This window comes from Neopelma chrysocephalum, unplaced genomic scaffold (genome assembly GCF_003984885.1).
Source record: "Neopelma chrysocephalum unplaced genomic scaffold, ASM398488v2 Primary Assembly neopelma1_103b, whole genome shotgun sequence".
Taxonomy (NCBI): Eukaryota; Metazoa; Chordata; class Aves; order Passeriformes; family Pipridae; genus Neopelma; species Neopelma chrysocephalum.
Genome location: NW_020897767.1, coordinates 4,138,017 through 4,165,985, shown reverse-complemented (window position 1 = coordinate 4,165,985; position 27,969 = coordinate 4,138,017). Strand labels below are relative to the sequence as shown.

Genomic DNA, 27,969 nt, shown 5'->3' with positions numbered 1-27,969 from the left:
AAAGCCAGCATAGTGATTCTGAAATAATGAAGATTATGCAAGGAAGAGGCAAAAAAAAAAAAAAAAAGGGAAAAGAATGGTAATTTAGGAACATTATCTTGCCAGTGAAGGACTTACAGACCTCAACATGTTTAAATTACCTGAAAGAAATTGAAAGGCAAATGATTTCCCTCTTATCTACCTTAAGGGACAACACTGGGCACCAAAGAATTCTTTAATGTAGCAGGAAAAGGCAATACAAGATGGAATGTCTGGAAGTTGGAAGCCCCCCAAAATAAAATGAGAGTTACAGCACATTTTGCAAAGACTAGTAGGAAACTACCAAGAGAATTGGTAAATTCATCGTGTTTCCATGCTTTCAAATAAGAAATGGATCCCTTCCAGGGAGATATCAAAGAGAAATGTCCTAGGCTAAGTCCAGCATAGTTTGGATAAAATATTTATATAAACATTTCCATAAACGGTGCCATCTTGATTCCTCATCCATATCAAGGGGTGGAGACACAAAGAGATCCAGTGGCAGGTGCTATTTGAAAGCTTTTGTTGAACTGGGGATGAAAGAGGAAGAAAACCAGCACATAAGTGATAAATCAAAGTCTTTTTCCCTGCATTACAGGATGTATATTTGTTACTTTGCTGACAACGTGGTATATGTGTATGTACTGCATGAAATATGCACTGAAATATAAAGTTCTATTTTTGTGTGCCACCAAAGCTTCTAATAACATTTGTCTCATTTGTTTTCTTGAGGTGCTGGCTGCCTGTTTAGTTTTGTTTTTTTTAATAAATTATTACATACTTATTTATATAATTATTATTACATTTATTTTAGAAGGTAAATTACTTTTTTGAAAGTGTATCTGAAGTGCTGTCTTTACAGACTGTCCACATTTTGAATGGCAGTGGATGATTCTTGTTTTGTTGAGGGCATTTTTTTATTTTATGTGAGGCAGGTGACTTCTCTGTTAGAACAGAATTAGGAAAATCAAATCGGGGGCAATTTTCAGTCTGTCTAGACACTTCAGAAGTTTCAAACAGGATAATTCCATTTCTTCTTTTCTTTATCTGCTGTGTTAGCAGTGTGTGGTTTGCTGCCAGCGTAATGCCACAGGAGTAAAACCAGGAGATCCACTGAGGTTGGATAAGGAATATGCATTTCCCTCTCCTCTGTGTTCTCTTCAATACACTGACCAATTTGTGGAATGGATTATTTAAAATGTTTCTATGTCTCGGAAGGGTAAATGATGAAATACTAATTAAACAATATGGAAAACAGCATTTTGCAACTGTAGTTCTTAATTTGCCAAGACAAAAATAGTTTGCGCTTTTTCTTTTCTTTTCTTCTATTTTTTAACTTGTATGGCAAAGAATCTCATCAAGAACCCTGAAGCCTGATGCAAATTTGAAGAACTAACTTTGGTGTTTAAAAACCCCAAACCAAACCCTGACCTTTTACATTGTCGTACTTTTACTGCGTCAGCAGCTTTTGGTAAAAATGCTGGGATATTAATTTTGTGTCAAATGAAGGCAAATTGTAAGTGGAGAATCCCCAAGCTGGGAAGCAGCATTAGCAATCACTGCTGTCCTACCTGGTTTGCTGCAAGGTTGTGATTAAATATAAAACTGAGAAATCTCCAAGGAAGAGTGAAGAAAAGTTAAGGTTTTAAATATTTTTATTCTTTTCCTAGCTGAATATCATGATGTCAAATCGAATAGGAAGGAGTTGTCCTGCTAATTGACCTTTGCAAAATTATCCATTTGCTTAAAAAGCTACTTGAAGTAGATCAGTTATTATCTTGATTACTCTGTTTCTTTCATGTTAATGTTTATAATGGCACCTGGGAAAATCTGTTTGAAAACTTTGCTTCATTCTTTCTTGTGCTTCATCTGTGATTTGGTCCTCTGAACAATGCTAATAAGCAATACTGTTTTTTTTTTAAGAGATTACAGGTCTCGATGATATGAGAGACTAATATGAGCCAACAGGACTGGGAAAAAAAGTATTCACAAGCTTATTCAGGTTATTAGTGCAAAGGGAAGGGAGAGCAGGTGGCAAGTTAGATGGCCATCTAGATATTATCAATCTGACAGGTATCCAAGTGATTCTGTATTACAGTCTCTAATTTTGGTCTCTGAACAGTTTTTAATAAGATTTAGCTGTGGGGTTGTCAGGCATGACCCATGCTAGAAGATATTCCTTCCAATCACATAAAAAAATGTTCTTTGTGAAAATTTCTGTGCTGACAGAAACAAAGGACTTTCCACTGTAAAAGCCAGTGTTTTACTTCTGCTTTGCCTGGAATCAACAGCCTAAAAGTTAGAAAGAAGGTGGTCTTAGTGGGTTTTGTTCACTCCAGGTTAAAGAAGCTGAACTAAGCTTGAGAGTCAGAGCAAACCAGTTTTTTATTCCGATTCTTTGATTTTTATCACTGGATGTTCATAGCGACTTTTTTGGCTTGTGTCCTTTATAAATCTCATTTCACTCTGGAGCCAGGACGTTTTCGGCACTGCTCCTGTGAAACTTGGACACAAGGATTTGACAATATGTCCAGACCAAAACAGATCAGGCCGTCACAGTCGACTGATTCGGCCGAGCATGCTCAAAGACAAGACTGATGTCTCCACACAGCAGACAATTCTTTAGGGCAGGGACAGAGCGCTCAAATCCAGTCACCCCAGAGTAAACACTAAGTTAGACACAGCTTAAATGTGCCTTGGAGCACAGGCTTTCACTGCTGACTCAATGAGAGCCCCGAGCCACGCTGCAGATCCAGCCTTGCCGCAGCTTTTACGTCTATTTTCGTCCTGCTAATGCGTATCTGTAACCATTGGAGCAGTGTTGGGGTGCACTCAGAGAGGGGAAGGGGAAGAAAAAAAGAGAAAAAACACTTGTTAGAATAATTTTGTTAATATGTTCCATGGGTGTTTGCAACTCAGCTGCTTGATTTTCCATGAGTGTTTGGAAGAGTGATAGTTTGTTCACCAGAGTGTTGGTAGGAAGCAGGATTCCTGGAAGACTCCATTGGAAATACTGTATGATGCAGAGCTATCTTTGATTTCCCCCTCCCTCCTCCTTTTAAAAATTTAGTTCATCTAATCAAAGAGCAGGAACTCCTTGACCTTTCTAATGACTCCCATACAGCGTATGAAGAACAGCTAAAGAATGGATGGTCTGTTAAAATACCAGGGGATTTATACACACAAAGTTGTTCAAATAATTTCAATTAAAATTTAAGTAAAGTATAGTCATTTGGAATGGTTAACAAAATATTAAATTTTTAAGCAGCTTATTGAAAGTAATGAAATTAAATTTGTGTTGATTTGCTGTCAATCAAACTATACTTGAGAAGACAATGATATTTTAATTTTAAAATTGCTGCTTCATTCTAAAAAAGCTGTATTGAGTTTGATTTTTGGACTAAAAAATAAAAAAATTGGAGGAATGTGTCTTCTCTACTAACTTTTTTGAAAAGAATCTCTTGTTACTAAGCAGAGCTTTCTTAATTATTATTTCAAAGGGCAATGACATAAATAAAAAATGGATCTTTGTTAAAATGACTTTTTTACTATCTGCCTTTACTGGTGCCATTATTTACCATGGAATATTTTCTGCTCTATGGTGCATACGGAATGTGCATTAAAGGTAAACAATTTTAGACAGGTCTGGATTTAGTTCCCACTGGTTTTGGTATGATTTGCTTTTGATTTTCATACACTGTGGCCACTGAGTGAGGTGTGGTACCCAAGGTAGTTTTAAGGGAAGTTGGGTATGAGAAGTGCCCTAACCTGGGCAGCAGTGAAAACCAGGCAGGTCTCTGGTCCACGTGGCCGTGGTTCTGCTCTGATGCTCGACCCACATTGTTTCAAGTTAGTCTGGATATCCCTCCATTGCCATTGACAATACAGAGTATATTCTTACGTGGGAATCCTTGCAATTTTTTTACTTCATTCCATTTTTTGTTTCCCCCCCCAGTACATTCCCCCCTCCCTTTCCATTTCTGGCACATATATGTCCACAGGTGTTATTAAGTGTAGGGTAGCATGTGGTGTCCATGCTTCAGTGCTATTGCAGAGGAAGGACTTCCTACAGGAAAAAATGATCCCTTTCAGTATTTTGCAGGCTGCCCATCTAAGCCCATCATTGCCTGGCATCTACACACTAAGGGCAAGGATCCAGCGAACTTGTGAGTGGGCACCATGCCATCTGAACAGATGGGCATGGAAGTAGGCAGCCAGTAGACCATGTATGTGCATCAACTGTGGGTGTTGAGGGCAAGATTCCCAGTGGAGAATGTCCAAACAGCTGTCTGGCCTGAGCCAACATGCCTACGACCAAGCAAAAGTGCCATCCCTAAATCCTGCTGAGTTGGATTAACCTTCAAAAATAAAAATTGCTTCTGCAGTAGCATAAGGTGAGTTTTTGGCTTGTTTAAACCCGAGGGAAAGAATTAGGTAGGCAGGATAAAGAGATGTGCTAACGTAGGGTCCACTCAGAGAGGACTGAGCATTTGTCTGGGAATATTAATAATATTTTATACGAGGGTATTTCTGTGGCACACAGTAACGGATGACTTGCAGGAGTGTGACATCAATGTTAATTATGCTCTTTCTGTAAGACAGTCCTTTCAGGAGAGAGCTTTCGAGTGCATTTTGATTGTAGTGTATGTGCTGGATGTGATTTTGTAAAGGAAATTCTTTCAGAGGTTTTTGCACATTTACTTACTAAGTTTGAATGATTTTTTTTTTTTTTTTTTTTTGCTTTCCCCTTACCCTGAGACTGTAGTTCTGGGGTGCAATTTCAGGTCAGAGTTGCTAACATATATTTTACTGTTGCAGCTGAGTTCTCACATTTGTTGTCTTTATTTTCCTAAGATCCATAGGGGACATGAAAAGATAATCTATCATTACTCTGTGTCTGTATTAACTTTGATTTTTACCTTTTATAGACATAACATCAAAGACACAGTTTTACAAACGTAGATGTGGAAGGCAAAGAACAGTGAAACACTGATGGCTGTTACATTTTTATTCCTGCTGGTTTTACTCCATATTTCCTCTATCATTGCTGCACTACTCATCCGTAATTTTACCAAAGCACCTGCAGTAGTTCAGACAAATATGTTCTAATATCGTAGTGCACCAAAAGTAATAACTGTGTGATGAATAGGAAAATCAGAATAGGGAACTTATCAATATATTTTATTTTCTAATATACATTTTTAGGTATGGCTGGGTGAATGTTGTCACAGGATGCACATTGCTGTACTTTATTACATATTACAGGCTGTAACAGGAAAGGCTCGTAGAAATATATAGCAAGTCCCACTCTTAGTGTTCTTTCCTTGAATCGATGAGGATTGTATTTATGCAATTAAAGCATATTGAAGCTTAGAGACCAGGTTCCAGTTTGATTTCCAGTTGGAAATCCTGAGGATTAGAGGCAGCACAGCTGTTGGACCCTTTGTGATAGTTTGATCCCCAGGTACGAGAATCTGAGCGACCTGCAGTCAAATTTAGAGCAGCCTCAGGATTTCTTGAACACATATGGGTGGTAAGAACCTTTTGTAGCTGCCTCCTCTTCTACATAGGGTTTTGGCACATCTCCTGCTCCTGAAAATGCTAAAAATGAAGCCAAACTACATCAGCTGGGACTCCCTCAAAGCAAGGATCAATTGGACAAATTTCAAAGTCCATTTGAGTAGCTAGAGAGGAACAAAAGGGCTCCCACTCTAGGGAAAAATCAGCTCCTGGGAAACAGCAAGCCATTAATGGAGAAAAGTACCCGGTGAAAGCTTATCCTTGGACTTAAAATGTTAGCCCAGACTGGATACCCCAAATTTGAAACACCCCTTCAATAATTTGGGGAAAGGAGGCGACATAGTTTCAAACAGACTATTCCTTGTAATCAAACCCATGATCAATGATTCTCTGATCACAGAGAATCGGTTCATCTTAGCACTGGCTGAAATTTAAACTAGGATCTGAGTAATTATTTTCCTCTTCTTTCATGAATGGAGATAAATGGAGATACTCCTCCAGCAGAAGTGCTGCTATGCTCGTTTACAGCAGGTCCTGAAGGCAGGGAGCCCGCCCACGTGGTTACACTGCCTGGATAAAAAATACCCACCTTCACAGGCTCGGATACAAAGGAGGACCCTCGCACTGTGGGAAAGGTCTATAGGATTCTGATTTATAAGGGAGCAAGAGGTCAAGGGAAGCAAAACCATTATCATTATTTTCAGAGGCTCTGGAGATGTGAGCTGAGTGTAGAGGGCAGTGTGCTCAAAGGGAGGCATGCAGGGCGAAGGCAACGCAATCCTGCTTGCTGCTTTTTTCCTTCCCCCCACTGATTTCAGGCTGCAGATTCTGCTGAGAGCATGTCACATGTAACAAACTCGGGCCTGTAAGGACTGTGAAGTGGTTTTCTTATTAAATGATGCATAGAGAGATTATCTGGTCTGTAGCCAGAGCACAAAAGCTCCATCCATGCAAGTTCCTATTCCTGAGCAAAGCGTTTGGTCACCTGCGTAGTAATGAGTTTTCAGGAGCCTGGGGATGGGGATGGAGAGTGAGGAGCAAATGTGGGCTGCTGGGGGCAGGACTGAAACTGCACTTCGTGCCTCTCTCTCCCTGCAAACCTTAGAAAAAAAGGCAGAGAGACCTAATGTCATGTTGTACAGCCTTATTGTCTCATTACATTTTCTTCTGAAGAAATCTCTTTGAGACAAGCAATGAAGGGGGGAAAAAAACCCCACAAAACCATGTGATTCTAACTTAGGAGGGCTCCAGAGCAAGTCAGGAGTGCCAGTGGCTATGGCTGTAGGCAAGGAGCCCACTGGGACATGGAGCATTCCCCAGGGTTGAGAGGGGTCTCCTGCTGATGGCAGAGCTCTAATGCACTGAGAGCATCCCCACCAGTGTGTGGGAGAGGAAGGGGGCTGCTCCTGCTGTTTTTGGACATCCTTCATTTCTTGAGAATGGACCAAAATGCCTTATCTGCTGAAATGAAATTAATAGAAGAGAATCATAGAATGGTTAGGGTTGGAAGATGCCTTGCATATCATCTTGTTCCACCCCCTTGCCATGGGCAGGGACACCTTTCACTAGCCCAGGTTGCTCCAAGCCCTGTCCAACCTGGCCTTGGACACTTTCAGGGATGGGGCAGCTGCAACTTCTCTGGACAACCTGCGCCAGGACCTCACAACCCTCACAGCCAAGAATTTCTTCTTAATCTCTAATCTTCTAAACCTACTCTCTGTCAGTTTGAAGCCATTCCCACTTTTTCCTGTCACAAAATGCCCTTGTAAATGACAAAGGCTCATCTCCGAGTGGGGAGGCTGTGGGATTTTCTCAGTGCCTTTCACAGCTGAAGAGAAATCCTATCATAGCAGAGCTGTTTCCAAATAATGTCTGTCGATAAAGATGGACTTGCCATACTGCCCAAGACTGGATCTTTAAAACAAATCACTTTGAGCAGAGCAGTGAGTGAAATGTTACATGACTTTCCCTTGCCTAGGTGTCTTTCAAGGGATGTGGCCATTAAGAAATGCTACAATACATTTTTGTTAAGTTTCTTTATCTAAGCAATTACGAGCTGTCGCTGTAGCGTGGGAGTGACTGGGAACAAAATGATCACAGACATCACTAAATCAGGTGTCACCCCCTCCTTCTATGTGCAGGGAATGGTTTTCACAAAAGTTTATGTGACTGGTTTGTACTTTTATTGTGAACTTTCAAGCTGCCACCAGTAAGTTCGATCCTGTAAAGGATGGAGTGTTCTGGCCCCGATCCAGAAAAACACTTAAGTCCATTGCAGAGTGCTTTGCTGGATTGGGTCCAGAGCAGAGCATCAGGCAGTAGTAGGGGTTCAACAGTAGGGGCTTTCTCTCTTTTTTGGGTGTTTATAAAAGAATCTCCACGTACATGATTGCCGTGTCAGCAGGATGAAACAAAATAATAGTTAGACCCCTAAAAAGAAAGGTCAAAGCATGAACAGCATGACAGGTTTTTGGTAGAAATCTATCAAAACCTCCACGAGAACCTTCTCCTTGGCAGAGAAATACAGTGAATGATGGAGGAAACAGCAGGTAGATGTCATCCTGGGGTTTCCATCCAAAGCAGAGCTCTGCTGGTCCAGGTGCTGCTTGTTTGATCAAACTGTGGTTTTCCCAGGCTACTTTTAGGTGACATTTGTGGATAAATAATCTGTGGTGAATATCTTATTTGACAATGTTGGAAGCCACCTAGAAAGGTCATAAAGTTATCTTAATTATTTAGGGATACAAGTGAATTCAGAATGACATTTCAGGAAATAGTTAATTGTCTTTTTTGCACATTTTGAGTAAATCTGGTTGATTTTTCTAGGTTTGGTTGGAATCAAGAAGAAGTCTGCTGCTTCTTGTTGGCTGGATGAATTAGGTTAGAAATGGGAAATAAAACCCAAATGGGTCCTCCAAGTTTCTTTTTAAATCAATGCCACACTATTTGAAGAGAGTAGCAGTGAGTTAGTCATGATGAAAACCCAGAAAATGAGGGAGAATTTAAAGAACAAACAGAAATAAATGAATTTAAACATCAGGTTATTGTGTTTTACCTCCCTGTTAAAACAGCAGTTGTCAGATGGTTGTCCCTTCACTCCAGGATACCAGGCATATGTAATGGAGGCTTTGCCTTTGTAGAAAGGATGATGATGGATTAGTGCTTAGATGCTGAAATAACTCTGGTAGGAGATGGATACCCTTTAGCTAAGGGAAGGGGGGGCTGCTGAGGCTGAATTTAACAAAACCAGACTTGCCCACAGACTTGCAAGCGCTCGCAGAGTGGATTTTTAGTGCTGCAGGTGACATTGTTGCTGACTGAAGAATGTTCATCAAATCAGAAAACTGCTGATAAGCTGCCTTTCCCAAAAAGGGATCTCACGAACTTCTCCTGTAAATCTCTGCCTTTCATCATACCCTGGGAGGTGAGGTAGAGGACTTGTGACAGATTTCTCTTCACTTTGTTAGGGTAATCAAATGGAGCTATAGAGAAAAAATATCTGAAACCCTCTCTTTTATGGTCTATCAATTAAAAGCTGAATGAAAGAAGGAAAATAATTGAGTCTACACCTCTCTTTGAATATTTTGGTAGTCCACTGAAAATTGTGAGTATATCAAAACATGAGCATATTGACTACTGTCACTCAGGTTCTGCTAAGAAGATTTTAACTTTGAACTGAATTTATCTTAAAGGAATGATGTAACTAATTCATTCAGTGGTATTTGCAAAATAGATCTCAGACCAAATTTGTGTAAGGTCTGCTGGAATTTTATAAAATTAATCTAAAATAATACATTTCTTCTGTTGCAACTATTTTTTTCAAGTTACTTTGATGCACTTTGTTTAAAGTTCTATTTCTAAACCAAAAGGCTGGTAGAAATAAGTAAGAATTTTATTGAAGTTTCCATTAATTCCATTTGGAAGCCAAATATTTGGGGTGTTTTTTCCAGAAGAGCTTGGCTTACATAATTGTGGATTTTGGTTGTCTTTTTGTAACTAGGTTCAGACTTTTGAGCTTCAGGACTTTCTAGTGTGAGATTTCTCATTGCTGGGCTATAAAGTAGCGCAGTTTCTTTTATTTTTGCCCTGTAAGAAAAACACATTTTTAGCTAAAGTATCACATTAAATAACCAGGTAGGACGTCTATTCTTTCTCCTTGCACTCAAGCAGTTTTCCTTAACATTTCTGCTTTGCATACAGTGAAGAGGTCCTTAAAGCATGTCCACACCTGGAATTTAATTTTATTTGGTTTTATCCTTTCCTATTTCCTGGTAATCTTACTATTGTCTTTTAATTACACTACCACTAATAATTTTCTAGGCCTATAAAAACAGGACTTTTTACTCCCTCCTTTCTTCGCTCGGTTGTGGATGGATTTAGTGCTCCTGAGATATTCTTTTTAGCGAGTATCAAACATGAGCATTCCTTTTGCTTAATTCTCTGATCAGTGAACCAAAGAGCAGCCCCAAAGCTCTGATCGGTGCTGTTCACTTCACAAAGTTGCACACAGGGCCCCCAACAGACACGTGTGGCTCCTGGAGAGAGCAGCTGAATGTTAAAATAGATACTGTGGAGTGGTGGTGTGTCTTGTTATTTAATTTGGATGAGTGAAGAACATATTTGAGGAAGCATCGCCGGGCAATGCCCTCTGTTGCATCTTAAGGAATAATTGGAATGTGGGAGATCTGGGTAGGAAGGAGTTTCTGTGATCTAGACCTGAATACTTTAGTTATATGTCTTGAGTACTGTTGAACAGTGAAGATAAAGAAAAAGATAAATTGAATTAATTTATTTTGAATTTATATACATGTCTCTGCCTGCATTAATATTAAGTTCCATCCAAAATCTAAATAGAAAGACTGTAATCTTAAAAGTTCTCTCAATAGCATCAGCAAATCATTCTTGTTTACCCTACATGCTAATAAAACAGGAACATGACACTCCTGAAAACAAGATTGCAAAATACAGAAAATGTGGTCTGATATTTTTTTTCTCCCCAAAGGAGGGACTGCCACTAACTAAAGTATTTCTTATGAAAGCTCGATTGCTTAAGATGCAGAATATTAAGAGAGAAAAACACTTTAGGACACAGCCATGTCACCAGCTGTTACTCACCCTTAATGAAATTGTTAAGTGATATTCTTCATAAATAGGTCAGAGAAACTTTTGAATTGTGAAGAATGTTTTATCTCTTTCTTTGAAATGTTTGTATTAAATTTAGAACTGGTAATTCATTAAGCTCATTAGCTCTGACTAGGAGAGTAGAGCAATATCTAGGATATAGATTTCAAGGCTTAAAAACCTTAGTGCTCACAAATAAACATGAAAGCAATGTGTGGAGAAAAAATATGGGATCATAATATGTTTAACTGTTTTTTGAGCGTGGCCCTCTGGATTAATTAAGAACATTTTCTATATTCAGACACTTGAATATAAACAGAATACATTATGACTTTTGGTTAACTCTCTTTTAATAGGGGAAAAGAGAATGCATTATGATGAATACAGTGGAAGCTAGCTGAGACTATATTTTGTTGTTTGCTTTTTGGCTTCAGCTCAAAGAGGAGCTAATCACTGAATTTTACAGACTCACAACTCTGAATTATGTTATTAGTGATTGACACTGAATTTAAACAGTAAAAGTTTTACAGATAAATATACATATATATACACACACACTTTTCTGTGACCTGTTCTTTGTTGCAGATTTTTAAGGAAGTAAAATACTATTGAGCTCTGCCAAATGCTTGATTTGTGATGAGACTTTTATATTAGCCTTAATAGTTTCTGGTATAATACAATAATTTTCCAGAATCAAGTCACAGTTGGTTCCACTGGCTTCCTCAAGGAAAAGAGGGAACTGGAGGAAATCAAGGACACAGTATTTTGGATCAATTGTAGGATCAGAGTCCAGTCATGGAGATTTTAGAAACAGCCTTTAAAGCAATTTAGACGTGCTGGATTGTTATGTGCTTGTGCCCAATTATTTTCTGTTTTCTTCATTGACTTGCTTTGTGGCCTTGAGGTTATAATTAGCAGCTTTCCCATTTCTCTGGAATGTGTTTAGGAGCACCTAACCAGTTAAACTATTTTTGAGGTCCCTGATGGAAAAAAAAAATCATAATTTAAAGTTACTATTATCAGTTGATTAATTTTTAGCTAAATTTGCCGATGTGACATCAGAAAGAAACGCCTTTACAGCGAAGATGTTTAGAGTCTATCAGCTGTACATTTCAAATACCCAGGGCTCAGAAAACACCAGTTTTCACAGAAATGTGGTACTGAAAAAAACTCCAAACCTCCACCCAAAGCATGCTGTGCATGCCTTGTAATTCAATTTGTTGGTCCATCTTTATCTGCATGTATTTGAATCCTCTCTGAATGTAAATATTTCTTCTTTTTTTTAGATAAATCGTCATAGAAGAAATCTTTCCCAGCATAACTTAACATTTGCAGACATCATTAGTACACAGGACCCAACAGTAAGCAATTGCTTTATAGAACTGATAAATCACTCTTTTTATTTTAAAGGTTTATAATGTAAATGTTGCACGTGCTTTACTAAAGCTTTAATACATGAGGGTTTGGGTGTCTCAAGATGTTAAGGGATTTGAGGGACTTTGATTAATCAATAAAAAGAATAAATGTGGAAGGTACAAAGCTATTCCTATAGCTTGACTTTGCTGCTAATTCTGTTGTACTCCACTGATGTTTTATCAGTATCAATACTTGGTATAAAGGAATGTGACCAAGTCTTTGTCCTGTCTTTGCCCTTATTAAGTTTTTAATATTAGTGTTAATTTTTATAAGTAAAAGTGGTCATGAAATTAAAAAAAAATTCTTGACAGTAAAAGAAGCTAGAGGGAATGAGAAACCAAAGTTTTTCTACTAAAATACAATTAATATGCAAATACAGATTAATTAAAGAAATTTTGGTATTGGTAGTACTGTTACCTACACAAACTTTTCAGGATTAAGCATGTTCAGAAGCTTTGGATCCTAATTAAGAAACTTATAGAACCCATAGGTGATAGAGAGATAATTATGTTTCCTTGTAGTTTCTAAGACTATTAGCTCATGAGAATAAGAATCTTTTTTTATTATTATTTAGAAACTCAAATGTTTACACATACGTACTCTTGTCTTTACTATTCTTTTAAAAAGCAAATTTTAAAAAAAATCAACACAAACCTCCACACAATAATTCCATTTTCCTATTTCTGTGCTAATTCTTCAGGGCATTTTGGGTCATTTTCTCAACCTTCCACATGTTGAAAAGGTGCAGGAAGGGGCAGCAGCTTAACAACAAATGATGGTATTTATTGAGACAGAAACAACAGAGCATATCATTAGGATATATTTGGAATTATTTTAACCTAATGTAATCTATTTGCAGAAGTATGGCAGGTTGATCCTGAGTTGTCCTGGAAGTATTTTCTTGGGGGAAAAAAAAATAGAATAGAAAAGGGGATATTAACAGATGTTAAACAAGCGGAATGGAGCACTGCAAAAGAATTTATGAAAATATTGGGATCATCCTAGAAATATTTTTATTAGTCTTTGTAGTAGTTGTTTCATAATTCCACACATACCCTTTATATTAATTACAGAGAAAACTGTGCAAGCTATCAATTAAAGGAAGCCACGCTAATTTTACTTAAAGACAGCACCTGCACTAATTAAAGCAATATTTATGAAAGGCATTTTACTTAACACTGAGAAGTCTCATATTAACTGCAGCTCTTGTGGTTTTGTGCTGTTCAATTTTTGAGCTGTTTAATTTATCACAAATGGCAGATTTGAGCTGTGTAATTTAAGTCAGGGTATTTTATATGCCCAATATTTGTCATTGGATTTGATATCTCAGCTGAAGAAAATTGTAAGGAAATTATGATAAAGCAGCAATGTTTTCATCTGATTCAGATCTGATGTTGAAAAAGCATATTTTCCTTTAGCTCTGGATTGGTTAAAATAGCAGTTTGGGAAGGGTGGTTGGTAAACTTTGAAAGCATGAGATTCTGGGGCTGCTTCAGAGAAACAATCAGCAGCTTGAATGGTCAGCCAGTGCTCCTCCCAATTTCTGTTTCCAGATGGATAGAAATATTAAAAAGAATAACTTTTCTCATATGTTATTTGACATCTCTGACCCTGGCCAAGCACCAGAAGTTTTATGCTACATAAATGAAGGGTTAGTAGGTGAAGCAATATACTGAAAGATGTAAAAAAAAAAAATAAAATAAAAAAGAAGTAGGTGGAGATGGGGATTAAACCTTATTTTAGCTCTGATAATTCATCCATCCATCACTAGATAAATAGTGACATGACTCTGCACAATAATCCCTGCATACTTTCTCTCTGGGTTTTTCTATGGCAAGCATATGCATGACAGGAATTTGCATGAGATAAGTACAAATTATAGAAGATGCACACGCTAATCCTACTGTATCTGTATACATACTGTATACAGATATGTGCACAGTATATGTTTCATTATATGTTGTACATCAACAACAGACAATATCTAAGGAAACAGTTAAACATATTACACTGTTAAAATAATGCTAGTTTGTACAATCAAAATAACAGACATGTTTGATTTAAAAATACTTATATTGCCTGTTAAAGAATGTTTTATTGCTATTTAGTGGCTTTGCAGACGGCAAAATTCTATTGAAATTGTTATGAAATCGTCTTGTGATGGAATTTACTACAAAGACCATGTGGAGTTTCTAATATCCAAGTTGGGCACTGACTCAGTAGTGTTTGGAAGCAAAACCAGACCGACTCTGAATCACGATTTTGTTTCTTTTCCCATCACTGACACAGCTGAGACATCCTTGTCTAACGAGGGTTGGTGAGGTGACAGGTCGATGGGTTTGACTGAAGACCAGTTGTCTTACTTTGTTTGGTTTTACATTTTTAAATATAAACTTATATAGCCCAAAATAACCTCATCCCAAATTGTATATCACAGCTATACAAGGGATGTTTCAGCAGGTCAGAGAGAACCAAGTGTCTGCAAGGGCCTCTGGCTTAAGGAAGGTTTTCTTTTCCTCCTGTACAGATATTTGGTGTTTCTCCAACATTGGTTACCCCCAAACATGACTCTATGAGAAGCAAGAGGCTTCTGCAGAAGCGTGATGTGTCCCTCACAGCTTTTAATGAAACTCAAGATATGAAATGATACCTTGACATAATTTGCTTGCAATATAATTTCAACTCATTTCTGACTTGTAGCTAGAAACTTCGCTTGTAGTAAAATAAATTTCTTCTAAATAAATAAATAAATAGAATAAAATAAATAAAATATTATTGAGATTTTATTATGGTTAATTTTTTTGTAGTAATTGACTTCAAATATTATTTGCAAATATTCCTAAGAACTGAATCTACCATAAAAATCAGGTGACTAAACTGAGAATTAGTAATAAAATGTCCCACTCTAGATTAGCTGAATGTAGACTCCTATGCATGTACTAAGTGGATTTATTAATCTGAATAAATGATATGGTTATGATCTTCTTTTTTCTTTCTGCAGGTGGTGGAGAAAGAAGGATACCTTCTAAAAGCAAAAATAGCGGATGGTGGCAAGAAGTTAAGGTATTACTGTGCCACAATTTTATCCATTACAAATTCAGATTTTATATATATATATGGCTACTATTACTGCTAGTAGACCAATTGTTATTGCTTCTGTGTTAATTTAATGTATGATCCCAGTCCCAAAAAAATAGGTTACAGCAGGTAAAGGGCTCATTGTGTGCAACGATCCTGTATCAATATTAACCTCTATATTATATATATGTTATACATGTATCAAGGACAATATTAATGCATTAGGCTTTAGATTTTTCCAGTGGGCAAATTTTAGGTGCTGTCTGTGCTTGAGGGATCAAGGATGGGCTGTAGGAACCCACCCTGTGGTGATGCCACAGGGATGCCAAGATGAGATTATTAAAAGTACTCAGCATTTACTGAGTATTAACAGCATTAACATTGTTGAAAGCAATGGGAGTATTAATGTTGCCTTTATGGAGAGATCTGTTACAATTTGCTGTATTAGGATGACTGTAAAGTTAGGAGATCAGCACTGTGTGTTACCAGTGAGAATGAGAGAGCACCAAGAAATATTACATTTTCTGCAAAGAGAAAGGAACCAAGCAATAAGTCCTCATGCATATACAATGCTAAACCCTAAGGATTCTAGAAAAAATTACTGAAAAGGGAGTCTGGAGGTCACCCAGTCCAATTCTCACTAGAAGAAAGATCATTGTGGACACTCAGCCAACCCTGCCACAGCTGGGTGCCATCAGAAACCGGTGTAACCTGCATTTTGTGACAAATTGAAGGCAGTAATGCCCTATTGCCCATTTTGGACCCATCTGCAAGGTATGCAGAGTCTGGGCATCCCCCGTGAACACGCCCAGGCGAGGAGGGAGTTTTCTCTCCCGGTGCATCGCGTCCCGCAGTGCGGATCCTCTCCGTGGCTGGATGTGGGCACGGCGAGAGGGCGGCGGGGCTCGGCCACTGCTGGTTTTTGGCAGCCCCAAAACGGTCTCCGGTTTTTGAAACAGCCTCGGAGATCGCGGGCGGCGCTGCAGCTATAGCGTGCTGCCATCAGGTGTTCGCCCGACAGAATGCAAATGCAGCCGCGGCTCTCGGGCACCTTCTGCAGCCCCACGGGTCGGGGACAGGCAAATTCACATCGATTCCTCGTTAATTCTGGGTCTTCTCTGCAGACTCATATTTACGGATCTTTATACAGAGCAAGGATGGGCAGAGGGGATTGATCAACTCTGCGTGCGCTTTGACTCCTCCTTTAACTCACCTAAACTTGCTCTTCAGTGCCTGGAAAGGATCACCTGGAACAGATGTTGGTGCTGCACAGCAAAAATTAGAATATTGTGAACTCGCTTTTTCAAAGAGTTTGAAAGCAGCTATCGCGTGAAATGCAGATGCTCAGAGGTCTGGAGCACCTCTGCTATGCAGAAAGGCTGAGAGAGCTGAGCATGTTCAGCCTGGAGAAGACCCTGGGGAGACCGTAGAGCCCCTTCCAGTGCCTAAAGGGGCTCCAAGAGAGCTGCAGAAGGACTTTGGACATGGCATGGAGTGACAGGACAAGGGGCAACGGCTTCAAACTGACAGAGGGTGGGGTTAGTTTGTTGATTAGGATGAAATTCTTGACTGTGAGGGTGGTGAGGTCCTGGCACAGGATGCCCAGAGAAGCTGTGGCTGCCCCATCCCTGGAAGTGTCCAAGGCCAGGTTGGACAGGGCTTGGAGCAACCTGGGCTAGTGAAAGGTGTCCCTGTCTGTGACAGGGGGTGGAACTAAAGGATCTTTAAGGTTCCTTCCAACCCAAACAATTCTATGATATATAGAGAGACTAACACGCTTTAAAACCTTTTTTTTTTTAATTTTTAATATTTTCACTCTGACAGACGGCTTTATGGACAATCTGAAAAAATATTGCCTAGTTTATCTACCTTTTATATATAGATCATAAAAATAATGAATTTTTGAGTTTAAAAAGGTCACTTTTTAAATGAAACAACTATAGAATAAAAGAATTGGGGAATTTAAATTTAGGGGGAAAAAATCTTCTTACAGATAATATGGTGAAATTCAGTTACATCTCATAGCTTCTATAATTTCTATAGCCTGTTTAAAAAAACACTAAATTTTCTTATTCCTGATGGAATTAAATCATTCTCCCCTTAAAATTCAATGAAACTTAAGTAAAACATCTCACCTGATATAATTTAAGAAATATTTATAATTAATTTTATAGATTTTGCTCTTGACTTCTTATTTCAAAACCATAAATAGAGCTATGGGGTTTGTGGGTTTTTTAATTATTTTAATGAGGTCCAGGTTGAAATGTAATGTTTTTGAATCTTGGCAAACTTCCCAGTTAGTTTGATCAGAAATTTGAATCTTTTCAGTAGATTGTGAACAGGTCTGTGACCTCAAAACACAATTACTAATTTGCATTTCTCAGCATTTCAGTGCTGCCCCGCAAATAGCTGGAGCAAGCAGCACTCTGCCTGGTAGAAGTGTCCATGACACAGAAATGTTCCTATCCATAACTGATGTCAAGCATTTGGTATAAATTTGATACTGAATCTAAGCTGTGTTCCAAGGGGTTTAATCCTTTGGTAATCCATATTCATCCAACATATCCAACTCACAGGAAAATCTGTTTAAATCTGCACATAGCACGCTTGACCACTTACTCCCTTGTGCACTTACAAGACCTTTTTAAATAGAAAGACAAAACAGAGAAAAGTTACAAAGAACTGAAGTTGTACCAACAGACAACTCATTCACCACCTCAGTAGTGAATCTCACCCACAACACTCGTTTCCTATGTGTACTTCAAAAAATAATAACTGAGGTTGAACTTTTCTTTATGCCAATATATACAACCCACAGTCATGACCATGTTTCACAGTAGCTAAAGATACAGCTTTATGGTGATAATAAATTTGCTGAAAATTTCACAGTGACTCACAGTCACTCACAGTGACTCCTTCCTTTGAAGGGAAATATCTGTCAGTGATGGTCAGGTACTTTTCTAAAACCCCACTGTGTCTTCCTCTTCCTCATTGTTATTATTATTATTTTCTCACTATTAACATGGCATAAAAACCAGTCCTATTTCCTTCAGATGTATCAATCTCCTTCACAGAGAGCTTCTTTCACTGTTGTTTCTTTTTGCCCATATTTTTGGATTGTCAGATCATTCTGGGTGAAATCCTACCCTCGCTGAAGCAAGTGCAAGCTCCTTTGATCAAACCAGTAGCACTGGGGCTTCATCTGTAATATTGGTTATGCTCCTTAAGCTGATGACTGAAACAAACTGAATAGCAAAGTAATTAATAGAAAAAGTGCCTGTTGTTATGGTTGATGTGCAGTTTGATGGGATATTGATGCAGCAGAGCTTTGAGGTGGATCTGAATGTGAGCATTCCAAAGATCAACAGCTTTTTAATCTTGACAAAGCCAGGTTTTGCTGGAATAAAAAGTGTGTGTGTTTGAGTTACTTAGGAATGCCCATGTAGAGAAAACTAGGGAAGACAAAAGAAAAAAAGGTTTCAAACAGCTCCTCCCTGGGCCCTCTATGTCACAGAATCATAAGGTCATTAAAGTTGGAAAAGATGTCTTAAGATCGTTGAGTCCAAATGTTAACCAGCATTGCCAAATCCACCACTAAAACATGTCCCTAAATGCCACATTTACACGTCCTTTAAATCCCTCCAGGGATGGTGACTCCATCACTGCCCTGAGCAGCCTGTGCCAGGACTTAAATGTGTCCTTACAGGCAGCTCCCTCCTTTTAATGCGTTACAACACACACGTGACCCGACCTGTTCGTCACACACGGTCTGAGCTTTGTTCTAAAATACTCAGATTTGTGGTTTGCATTCACATAAAGCAAATCAATAGTGGGTTTATGAGTATTTCTGTGAATATCAGATGACCCCCAAATCAGGGAGTCAAACTTGAGCTGTTGATCTAAAAATAAGGGTTTCTTATCAGATCAGATCCATTTGTTATGATTTTGTAGCGGTTTGAAACAATATGTTATATGTAATATATATTTAGCATTTTCTTCTGAGTTGAATGTTATGTTCTTCTGTATCAGGGGATATTATTTTACATATCCATGTGTATTTTTACTTCTCCCTGGCCCCAGCAGCTTGTCAGTTCTCTAACTTAAAGCTCTCTCAGATATCATTCTTATCTTCCTTGCTCTCCTGTAAACTTTTAATTTAGGGAAGGGAGAAAGCATTTGGGACCTTTCAAAATAGACCCTTAACTGAGCTCTGTGTAGTCAGATCAACATTTTTCCTTCTCAGTTTTATTTTAAGTCTTACGTACCAGAAGGCCACCAGCTATTTTGGAGTCCTCTAGGTATATGTGAACTTTGAGCATGTGTGAATGATCCTGTTGTTTTCCTGTGGCACCATAGTGGTAAAGAAATATAGATGGACTTCATAACATGGATGAGGAGAAAGAAGGCCTTGAAGCTTTGTTAGGCCACATTGAGATATAATTAGGATAGTTCAACTCCATTAATATTGGTGGAAGTACATTACTGATATTGACTCTAGACCTTTTTTGGTTTTACAGGAAATAATTAAAAAACAAGTCTACAAATCTTTTGCCTTCTCATTGATTTTTATTTTTTTTTCCTTTAATTTTTTTTTTAAGGAAAAACTGGTCCACGTCCTGGATTGTTCTCACTGCTCGGAAAATGGAATTCTACAAAGAATCCAAGCAGCCAGCTCTGGCCAATCTGGTAAGCAACCAACCATCCAATATTCTCAGCCTCCTGGCAATGGTTATTTCAATATAAAAAGTTTGGTGTTTACAGAAGACAAATTTAAACTGAGCTGGCAACCTTCAAAAGCTTGAAAGCAGCTGAAGGAAAATGCCTTGATAAACTCTTAATCAGATGTAGAGTGTGAGAAGAAATAGGACGCAGCATGTCCTTTATTAAGAGGTGCATTTCGAGAATAATTGCAAAGTGAGACAAATGGTGAGTGACTACCCAGTAATGTGAAGGTAACACTTTAAATTAAGGTGCCATTTATAAATGCTTTATTCTTATTTATGAAAATGATCACTAAATGCAGCTACTTCCTCAAATAACGTATTATAAAGTATGTTATAAAATGCATTAGTAATAAATGCTGAACAGATGATGCGATGAGAATCTGTTGCAAAGGATATTGTGAGACGTAAATTGTATTAAACCGTGTATGTGCATCTTTAATACATGAATTTAAGTTGTTATCTGCCATCCTATAAAGTGGCTTATATATTAATAAATAATAATAAATTATTTATAAATGGCACCTTAAAATGGGGTGTTACCAAAGCAGAAAACATTACAAGTTAGCAAACTGATTTTTTATCGTAGTATAAATGTGGCATCCACCATATCCCGCTAACCTTCCTGAATATTTCTATGACTCCATCTAATGCAGCTAATGCAATTTCTGTAGCCTGTAGTTACTACAAAGTGAAATTTGCAGTACCTTTTTATTGTGCCCCAAGGAAAGGCCACCGATCTTTGTCCTCCGAGATGTGACAGCTCTGTTTGCGTGAGCGGTAACGGCCTGAATCCCCTCAGTGCTGGTTTCTGCTGAGCCTGAGCCCACAAACCTGAACGTGGGCAACAAAAGGGGGATTTGGTGGATCTGTGATGCTGTGGGCAGCCAAGGCACAGGTTTGACAAAGCCCTGTTGTGAAAGGTTCTGAAGGCCTGATCGAACCTGCCAAATCTTGTTGGCGTGACGGGTGACCACAAAGGTGCTCTCCTTGGCAGGAGTCACAAACAATAAGCTATTTTTCCTGTGGCAGGTGATGCAAACCATTCTTCTATATGTCCTTGGTCTATCAATGCCACCTGCCATAAAATCAGCTTTAGAAAGCACCTTTTCATGCCTTACTTTTTTTTGGAAAGAGCGTGAGGGTTGTAGAAAAAACCCGAAACTCATAAATGAAACAGTAAAAATAAGTAAAGGTAAAATCTGGCACTTTCTGCTTGTGTTTGTGCTGGTCCAGCTGGAAAATATCACTTTTCTACAGCCATGAAAACAATACAGCTTGAATTAATCTTTTTTTTCAGAATCATCTGTTTTCCTTAAAATTGAATTCTATGTTATTTTTAAAAAATAGTGTCTAAGGTGGATTTATTAAAATGAGTCTTATAATCTACTAAGTGACTTACACTTCTACCTGCTACCTCTTCCCCTCTCCCTATGCAAACTCTCTCCCCAATTCCAGGAGATAAGTGAAACAGCAGAAATTTAATGCACAGGAAACTTGATTTTACTCTGAGACTCCTCTATATGGTTAAAATCCCCATTAGTTCTTTGGGGATTTAGATACTAAACTAAACCTGCCTGGAGAATGGGATTTTGGCCCAAATCTCAATCTGTTTAACCCAAAAAAATTGAGGTATTCTATGAGACAGGACCTTCTGGGAGGTCAGTCCCTTTCCCTGAAGTCTCACTCATCACCAGTGCTCTCGACTGGTGAGAAAACATCTACTGCCTCCTGTGTTAGGAAGAACACAGACATATTGAACATGTATTTTGCTCATTATAGGCACAAAAAAATAAAAGTGTGTGGTTTTATTTATTTTATTCCATGCTGGATCTGAACACTGGGGCTGTGAACTCAATGTTCACTAGGTGAGAAAAATCTGTTTATGCTGCATTTTCTGTCTGTTGCATATGACTTATATGCAACAGTAAATAAACAAATTGGTTAAAGCTTGAAAACAACAAGAGATGTCAGTATTCAAAATCTTATAACCCAGTTTTCTAAACCTAAATATTCCACATTAAAAAAGCTAAACCAGCATGTTGATCTCATCTGATAAAATAAATGCAATGCTTATTTCCTTTGTAAACCATTTAACCAGATATAATTTTGATAGTGGAAAGGAAATAATACAAAAAGGATTCATTAGAAATCATTTGTTTACTGATGTTATTCTATTTTTCCAGTTGTTGTTTACTTTGGAAAAGGGGGAACTCATCCATTAATTAAATAATGTAAAAGAGGGGATGTTCATTCACAGTAGTATGACTTACAACAAAGCATTTTTATTGTTAACAGGAAAGTGATGTGACTTAACAAAAAGATTAAAGTTCCTTTGCAGTCTAAAGATATTAATTCATTAATTATTAATTATTAAATACTGTACATGAAGCAAAAATTTAGACTAAGACAGCATCGTTATAAGAGGAATGATATTTCAAAAACAAAGGCAACAGGAGAAAGGGAAATGAGAGCACCTCTAATCATATCTCTTTATGATGATAAGACAAAATTTAGAGGTGATTTCAAATTATATTTGCCCAAATCTTTAATAATATTCTAATGCAGAGAATTTAGTAAAAGCTGAAAGGAGTTTTTGTTGCTCCATTTTGTGATTATGGATTTAGGATTCACCGTGGCAACTTTCCTATTGATTTCCATGGAGAAGACTGGAATCCATGGCTTTGTTTTTGGTGATGCTGGTGACAATATTTGGTGTTTTGATTAGCAATAGAGCACACCAATTAAAGCACACAGAGGAGAGATTCAGAAAAGGAGATTGTTCACAAATACTACTGAAAAGGCAAGTTTACATCCCATGTAACTAAATCATTAGCTTTTGCTGCTGCCTTGATCGTTTGTGGTCCTGGCTTTGATACACTTTTTTTTTTTTAACCTTCCCATGAATATGACTCGCTTTTTATTTTAAATTAAGGACATTGTGATCTAAATGACTCACAGCTCCATTCTTCCTCACCAGCATTAAATTCTATTATCAGTTTGTCTTTCTGACCAAGGAAAAGTAGTCTGTTTATTCCCTGAGATAGTTTATGCAACAGAGGTTATTTTAACCTCGGGTTATTAGCCCATCTGCAAAGTAATTTAGCGAGTGAAAATGCTGCTGAAATCCATATTCATGTTTAGGAAGATTTCATCGTAGCAGACACTTGTATCAATTTACAGCATAACCCCCTCCAACAACATTGATATAACATAATTGCTCTGACTGCAAAACACAAAGCAAGGACGTGGAGTGCTCAGGCTTTCCAGTCACCTCAGCTTACTCTCTCCCAGTGACTCTGGGTGATGCATAAGCTGGGAAGCCAGCTATGTAAAAGGGCATTGTTTAGGCCAGACTGAATTTCCAGGCAGTTTTCCTGGAGTTCTGATGGATTTCAGTGGGGCTTTCCATTGCATGGAGCCCCCCAGGGGTGCAGCAGAAGGTGATGGAGAGTTTCAGGCTTGATGGATCTGAATAGTTTGGCATGTAGTTTTCATCAGAAGCTTCACATTCTAATCCATACCCATGAGTCTCCCATGGTGTTCACAGACACCTGATATCTGTTGTGGTCAGAATTGATAAATTCTCTGAAGAAAAAGTTTTCAGAGAATCATAGAATAGTTTTGGTTTAAATGGACCTTAAAGATTGTCTTTTCTCCTGCCCTGCCATGAACAGGGACACTTCCACCAGACCATGTTGCTCAATTCATATTTCTTTCCCCTAGAGAAAAAGAGACTGAATCAAATAATTATTACACACAGCAGAAGCATGTTCAGCTTTCCACAAGCCTGCATCCCATCCTTTCTGGAAAGGGAGATGCACATGCTTGTACTTTTCTTCTGCTTATTACAAAATCAGAGCTGTAAACAAGCTCCAGAGTACTGCAACGGTGATAAAATTGAACTGTGTGTGCACTGACTGCATGGAAGAGCCTGAGTTCTGCTGTTGCACACATTTTTACATCCTAAAAAAAATCCTATAGACTTCACTATTTCATCTCTTCTCTAGGCTGTCCAATGTTTTTTGTCACTTCAGTGTTCCATGACAGTTTTCCTGGGAAAAATGTTCTGTAGCCCAGTAACCCTCCCTATCAAAAAACTATTTCTTTTTCTTTGTCTACATGTTAATCTCTTCTTTTAATCTCATTGTGTGTCTCCAAACTTTCTCAACTCTTTCTGCTGGTGGAATAAAGCTGCCCTTCTTTGTTAAAGTATTTTCAGACTCAAGTCATTCTTCTGGGTAATTTTTTCTTTCAAAGAAAGAAGTATTACCCATTTTGACAAGCTTGTGTTGTGTGTTCATGATGGGTTGCAGAGTTGCCTGTGTGGTGCAGACCTGGACTTTCATGGAGTCCTGGAGAGGATCTAGTCCAAGGAGGCCCCATAGCCCTATTTATAAAACTATGGTACTGGAATACTGAAAATTAATTTATTTCCTCCACAATTTGAATATTTTTTTGCATTAATATATTGATGTTTGGGGTTTTTTTCCCCAATTTTTGTAATTTTTGCCCTGGAAATACTTGCTGACTAAATTTCACAACATCTTTGTAAAATCAAGTCTCAATACCGCTGTTTTGATCTGTTATTAAAAAATCAGAAAGACTAAGCTCTTGTCAGAGGCCAGGCAGGAAATTTGAGGCAGAGTTGGGGAAAAAAATTCCAAACTCTGCTCTTCCAGTAGTTTAGCCACAAGAACGTTCTTCTGTTTTGAACAGCATATTTCTTCTATTAAAAAAATTAATAATAATTTTTTTAAAAAAAGGAACAAAGACACACAGGATTGTCAGTTTTAGTGGAGCTGATGCTTCATGGTTTTATGGTTTGGCAAATGGAGAACATAATTACCACTCCAATACTGAAAACTTCCAGACTCTGCCTGCAAATCACTTGAGCAGGATCTCTTTTAACCTAAAGAGGTTCTTTTCCTCCCATCTCAAAGGCATCCTGGAGAACACATACATTTTAGCCTTTAATAACAAGATCAGAGAAATTCAGTGAGCAATCTTTGGAAAGCTGAGTCTGTGGCTGATGCTGGACTGGCCATTGTTAACTTCCATTAAGTCTGTTTTCTGTATCACTAATGTTATTTTTAAGGTAACTGTGGTTTAAGAGCAGCAGAGAAAAAAAAGATGCATTAAGCTAATTAGTTATGTGGATATTACTCCACCTCTTACCCAAAAGGGACTTATCAGTGCTTTGCACTGTTAGCAGTAACACTTTTATTGTTGAGTGGGATGTGCAGCAACCCAACCCACAAAGGCTACTCTAACCTACATGGGCTTTGCCAGAACTGCTGCACAGGCAGAGTCCCTGGAGAAGGAGCTTCGATGGCAAATGAGGATTACTGTGCTTTACACCAACTCCCAGCAATGTAAATGATGCAGGCAAACAAATCTGCTCTTTGAATTGCTTGCATCCATACGGAGGAGCTGGGGAGGCAGAGCTGTGTCACCCTGGGATGCGTGGACTGACACTGAGAAGTATCAGCCCTCATGTTGAGCTCTTTCTGGGTGTCACACATACCCTCGAAGCCTTTTTCTTCTTTTTTTAGGAGCTAGAAATGATAATTTATTTGGAGAAAGGAGATGGCTTGTCTTAGAGATACGATGTATGTTCCTGTCTAATTTCTGTCCTTTCCAGTTGCATCACTTTAAATTTGCATTTGGAAAACCCACAAAATTTTTCCTTTAAACCCAATGGCTTCTCAAGAGGTTTGGCAAAGTAAGCATTGAAAATAGCTGGTCAATGTGTATGCATTTGTATTTTGATCTGCTATATGTTATATTGAACTAGTTTTTTAAACTAATTATTTTTAAAATTATGTATCTAGTATAAGAACCTTATTTCTGAGTTAAGACTCTTCAGGAGTGGTTATTTAATAACAACAAGGAATAATGAACTCTTTTCAGCAATATCAGCAGCTGTGCTACAACAACCTGTCACTAGAACTTGTTCTATGCTTGTTTAATCTGATAACTGACTTTAATCTGATAAAGTCAAGTCATATTCATGGTTGATTTTTACCTTTTTTTCCTTTTCAGAAACCGGGATACAAACCTGAGTGTGTGGATCTGTGTGGTGCTCGCATTGAATGGACCTCAGAAAAATCCAGCAGAAAGAATGTCTTTCAGGTAAGAGGCAAAGCATTCCATTGCTCATTTGAGTGTGAACTCTGTGAAGAGGTTGGTTTTATTTCCTTGGTTTTAATAACTAGAGCTTGATTTAATACAGCGTTTTTCTTGCCAGTACAGGAGTGTAACACTTTATCCAGCATCGGTTTACTATTTTTCTAAGAGAAGGATTTCTGATGACTGAGTCTCCTAAACACTTGAGAACCTGTTGATTTATTGATTAATGCTCTATATTCAATTTGTTTTTAAAACTTAGTAGGTAATTGCTTTGGGTTCAGGCCTAGAATCTTGACCTAAAGGGCTTCCATAAACACAAGTTCTTCAAACTGCTTATACAAGCATTGCTCCAACGCAGTGCGGTTACTCTGTTTATTTTTATTGCTGTTCAGGGTCCTCAGATGGTGATGACCCAGGTTCACTTCTGCCAGGGGAGGGAAGGATTTTAAAAGCTTGCCTCTGTCAGGGCCAGCACAGGAGTACACGTATTTCTCATAAGACTATTCTTCATTGATGGAAAATAATATTATTTAATTCCTTCACCTAAATCCCATTGAATTGGAAGGGAGGATCAAGGCCCAAGGAGATGAAAGGAGGAGGAAAGCATTGCTGCAAGGTTAACATTCCAGGATCTAGGGCTAAAATAGTTTATTGCAGCATCTTCAGGTTTTGGACATAATCCAGCTCTCATGGATATCAGTAGAAAGGGTTTGTTGTTTTTTTCTTTTTCGCTAAATGTTGCATCAAGCCACATCAAAATATTATTTTCTATGAACTGAGTTGTTTCCCAGAGTTCTGACATTGAAAATTTTTAACAATACAAACAACAAAGGGGGGAAAGATGCAGAAAGGAACATGTCAGGGTCAAGATACTCTTAGTTACCAGATAGTCCTTTGGCATCATCACCAATAAAACATGCTGGAGGAACCAACTCTGTCTGGGTCTGGGATTTAAGAAAAAAAAACCATTACACATAAAAAACCCCTAAGGGTCTGTACGTGGCTTCTTGAAAAGAAACCTCTCTGGTTCAACTGGGTGTTACAGAGGCTTTTTTAAGGTTTATTTTTCTAGACATCTTTCTAAAGCACATGCAATATTTAGAAATATTCCTCTTCTCCAAGACAGTGAGACTTATGCTTCTATACCCCCCACATCCTTCAGGTTGTCTTGAGTCAACACTTGGAGCTTTGTCATTTCCTAGGTATTTTTAGAATAAATATTTTGGTTTTGCTGTCAATCTTCAGCTTTTTCACTTGGAATGTGATTAAGTATAACCTTAGCCTTCACTCCTGCAACCCCCTGAGCACACTGACAGGTCTTCTGAGCTTCTAGGGTTTATTTCTCATTTTGCAGTAAGCAAAATTCCTGTTTGGAAATGCATATCAGAGTGGTGATTCACTGCAGCTAATACATTTCCAGCGCAAAGACAAACAAAGCTCTGCTATTGATTTCCCAAACTGGTGGTACGAGGGCTCTGCAAAGCATTTTCTTCTCACTTCTGTTCGTATGAGGTGTAACTCCACTGAATCAGAATAATGTGAGAAAGGAAATTCATGCACTACTGCTTGAACCCATTAAAATGTGTCTTCATCAAGCCAATAAGTGAGTGGGAGAGACATTAAGAAGTAAAAGCATGGGAGGAAGGACATATGTTAAGACACATTTTGAAAAGGGATGGAGCATTGTTTAGACAGAGAGCTACAAGAAGATTGTGCCAGATGGTAAGAGCGAAAGAGGAGAAGGCTTTGGCACCAGTAGTGGTGACATTTTGGGAAAGGAAGGGACTGAACGAGACTGGTGCTACATGAGCAGATAGAGTGGGAAGGGGACTAGAGAGAGAGAGAGAAGATTTGTGAGATAGTCTGGAGGGAATCCAAGATGAGTTCGAAAGCGGAGAGGTCAGTTTGTACCTGGATACTGAATATTTCAGGCAACACATCAGATGATCTACTTACCCCTAGT

General features: G+C 38.3%; 1 protein-coding gene across 1 annotated transcript in view; it reads left to right on the top strand.

The window, feature by feature from the left end:
• Positions 1-27,969, top strand: part of ARHGAP15 (Rho GTPase activating protein 15) — a 331,210-nt gene that overhangs the window by 35,260 nt on the left and 267,981 nt on the right. Inside the window, exons 3-6 of the mRNA XM_027695955.1 lie at positions 11,946-12,020; positions 15,077-15,138; positions 19,752-19,839; positions 25,920-26,009. Of these exons, the coding sequence (XP_027551756.1) occupies positions 11,946-12,020; positions 15,077-15,138; positions 19,752-19,839; positions 25,920-26,009 (315 nt within the window). The remainder of the gene's footprint in view (positions 1-11,945; positions 12,021-15,076; positions 15,139-19,751; positions 19,840-25,919; positions 26,010-27,969) is intronic.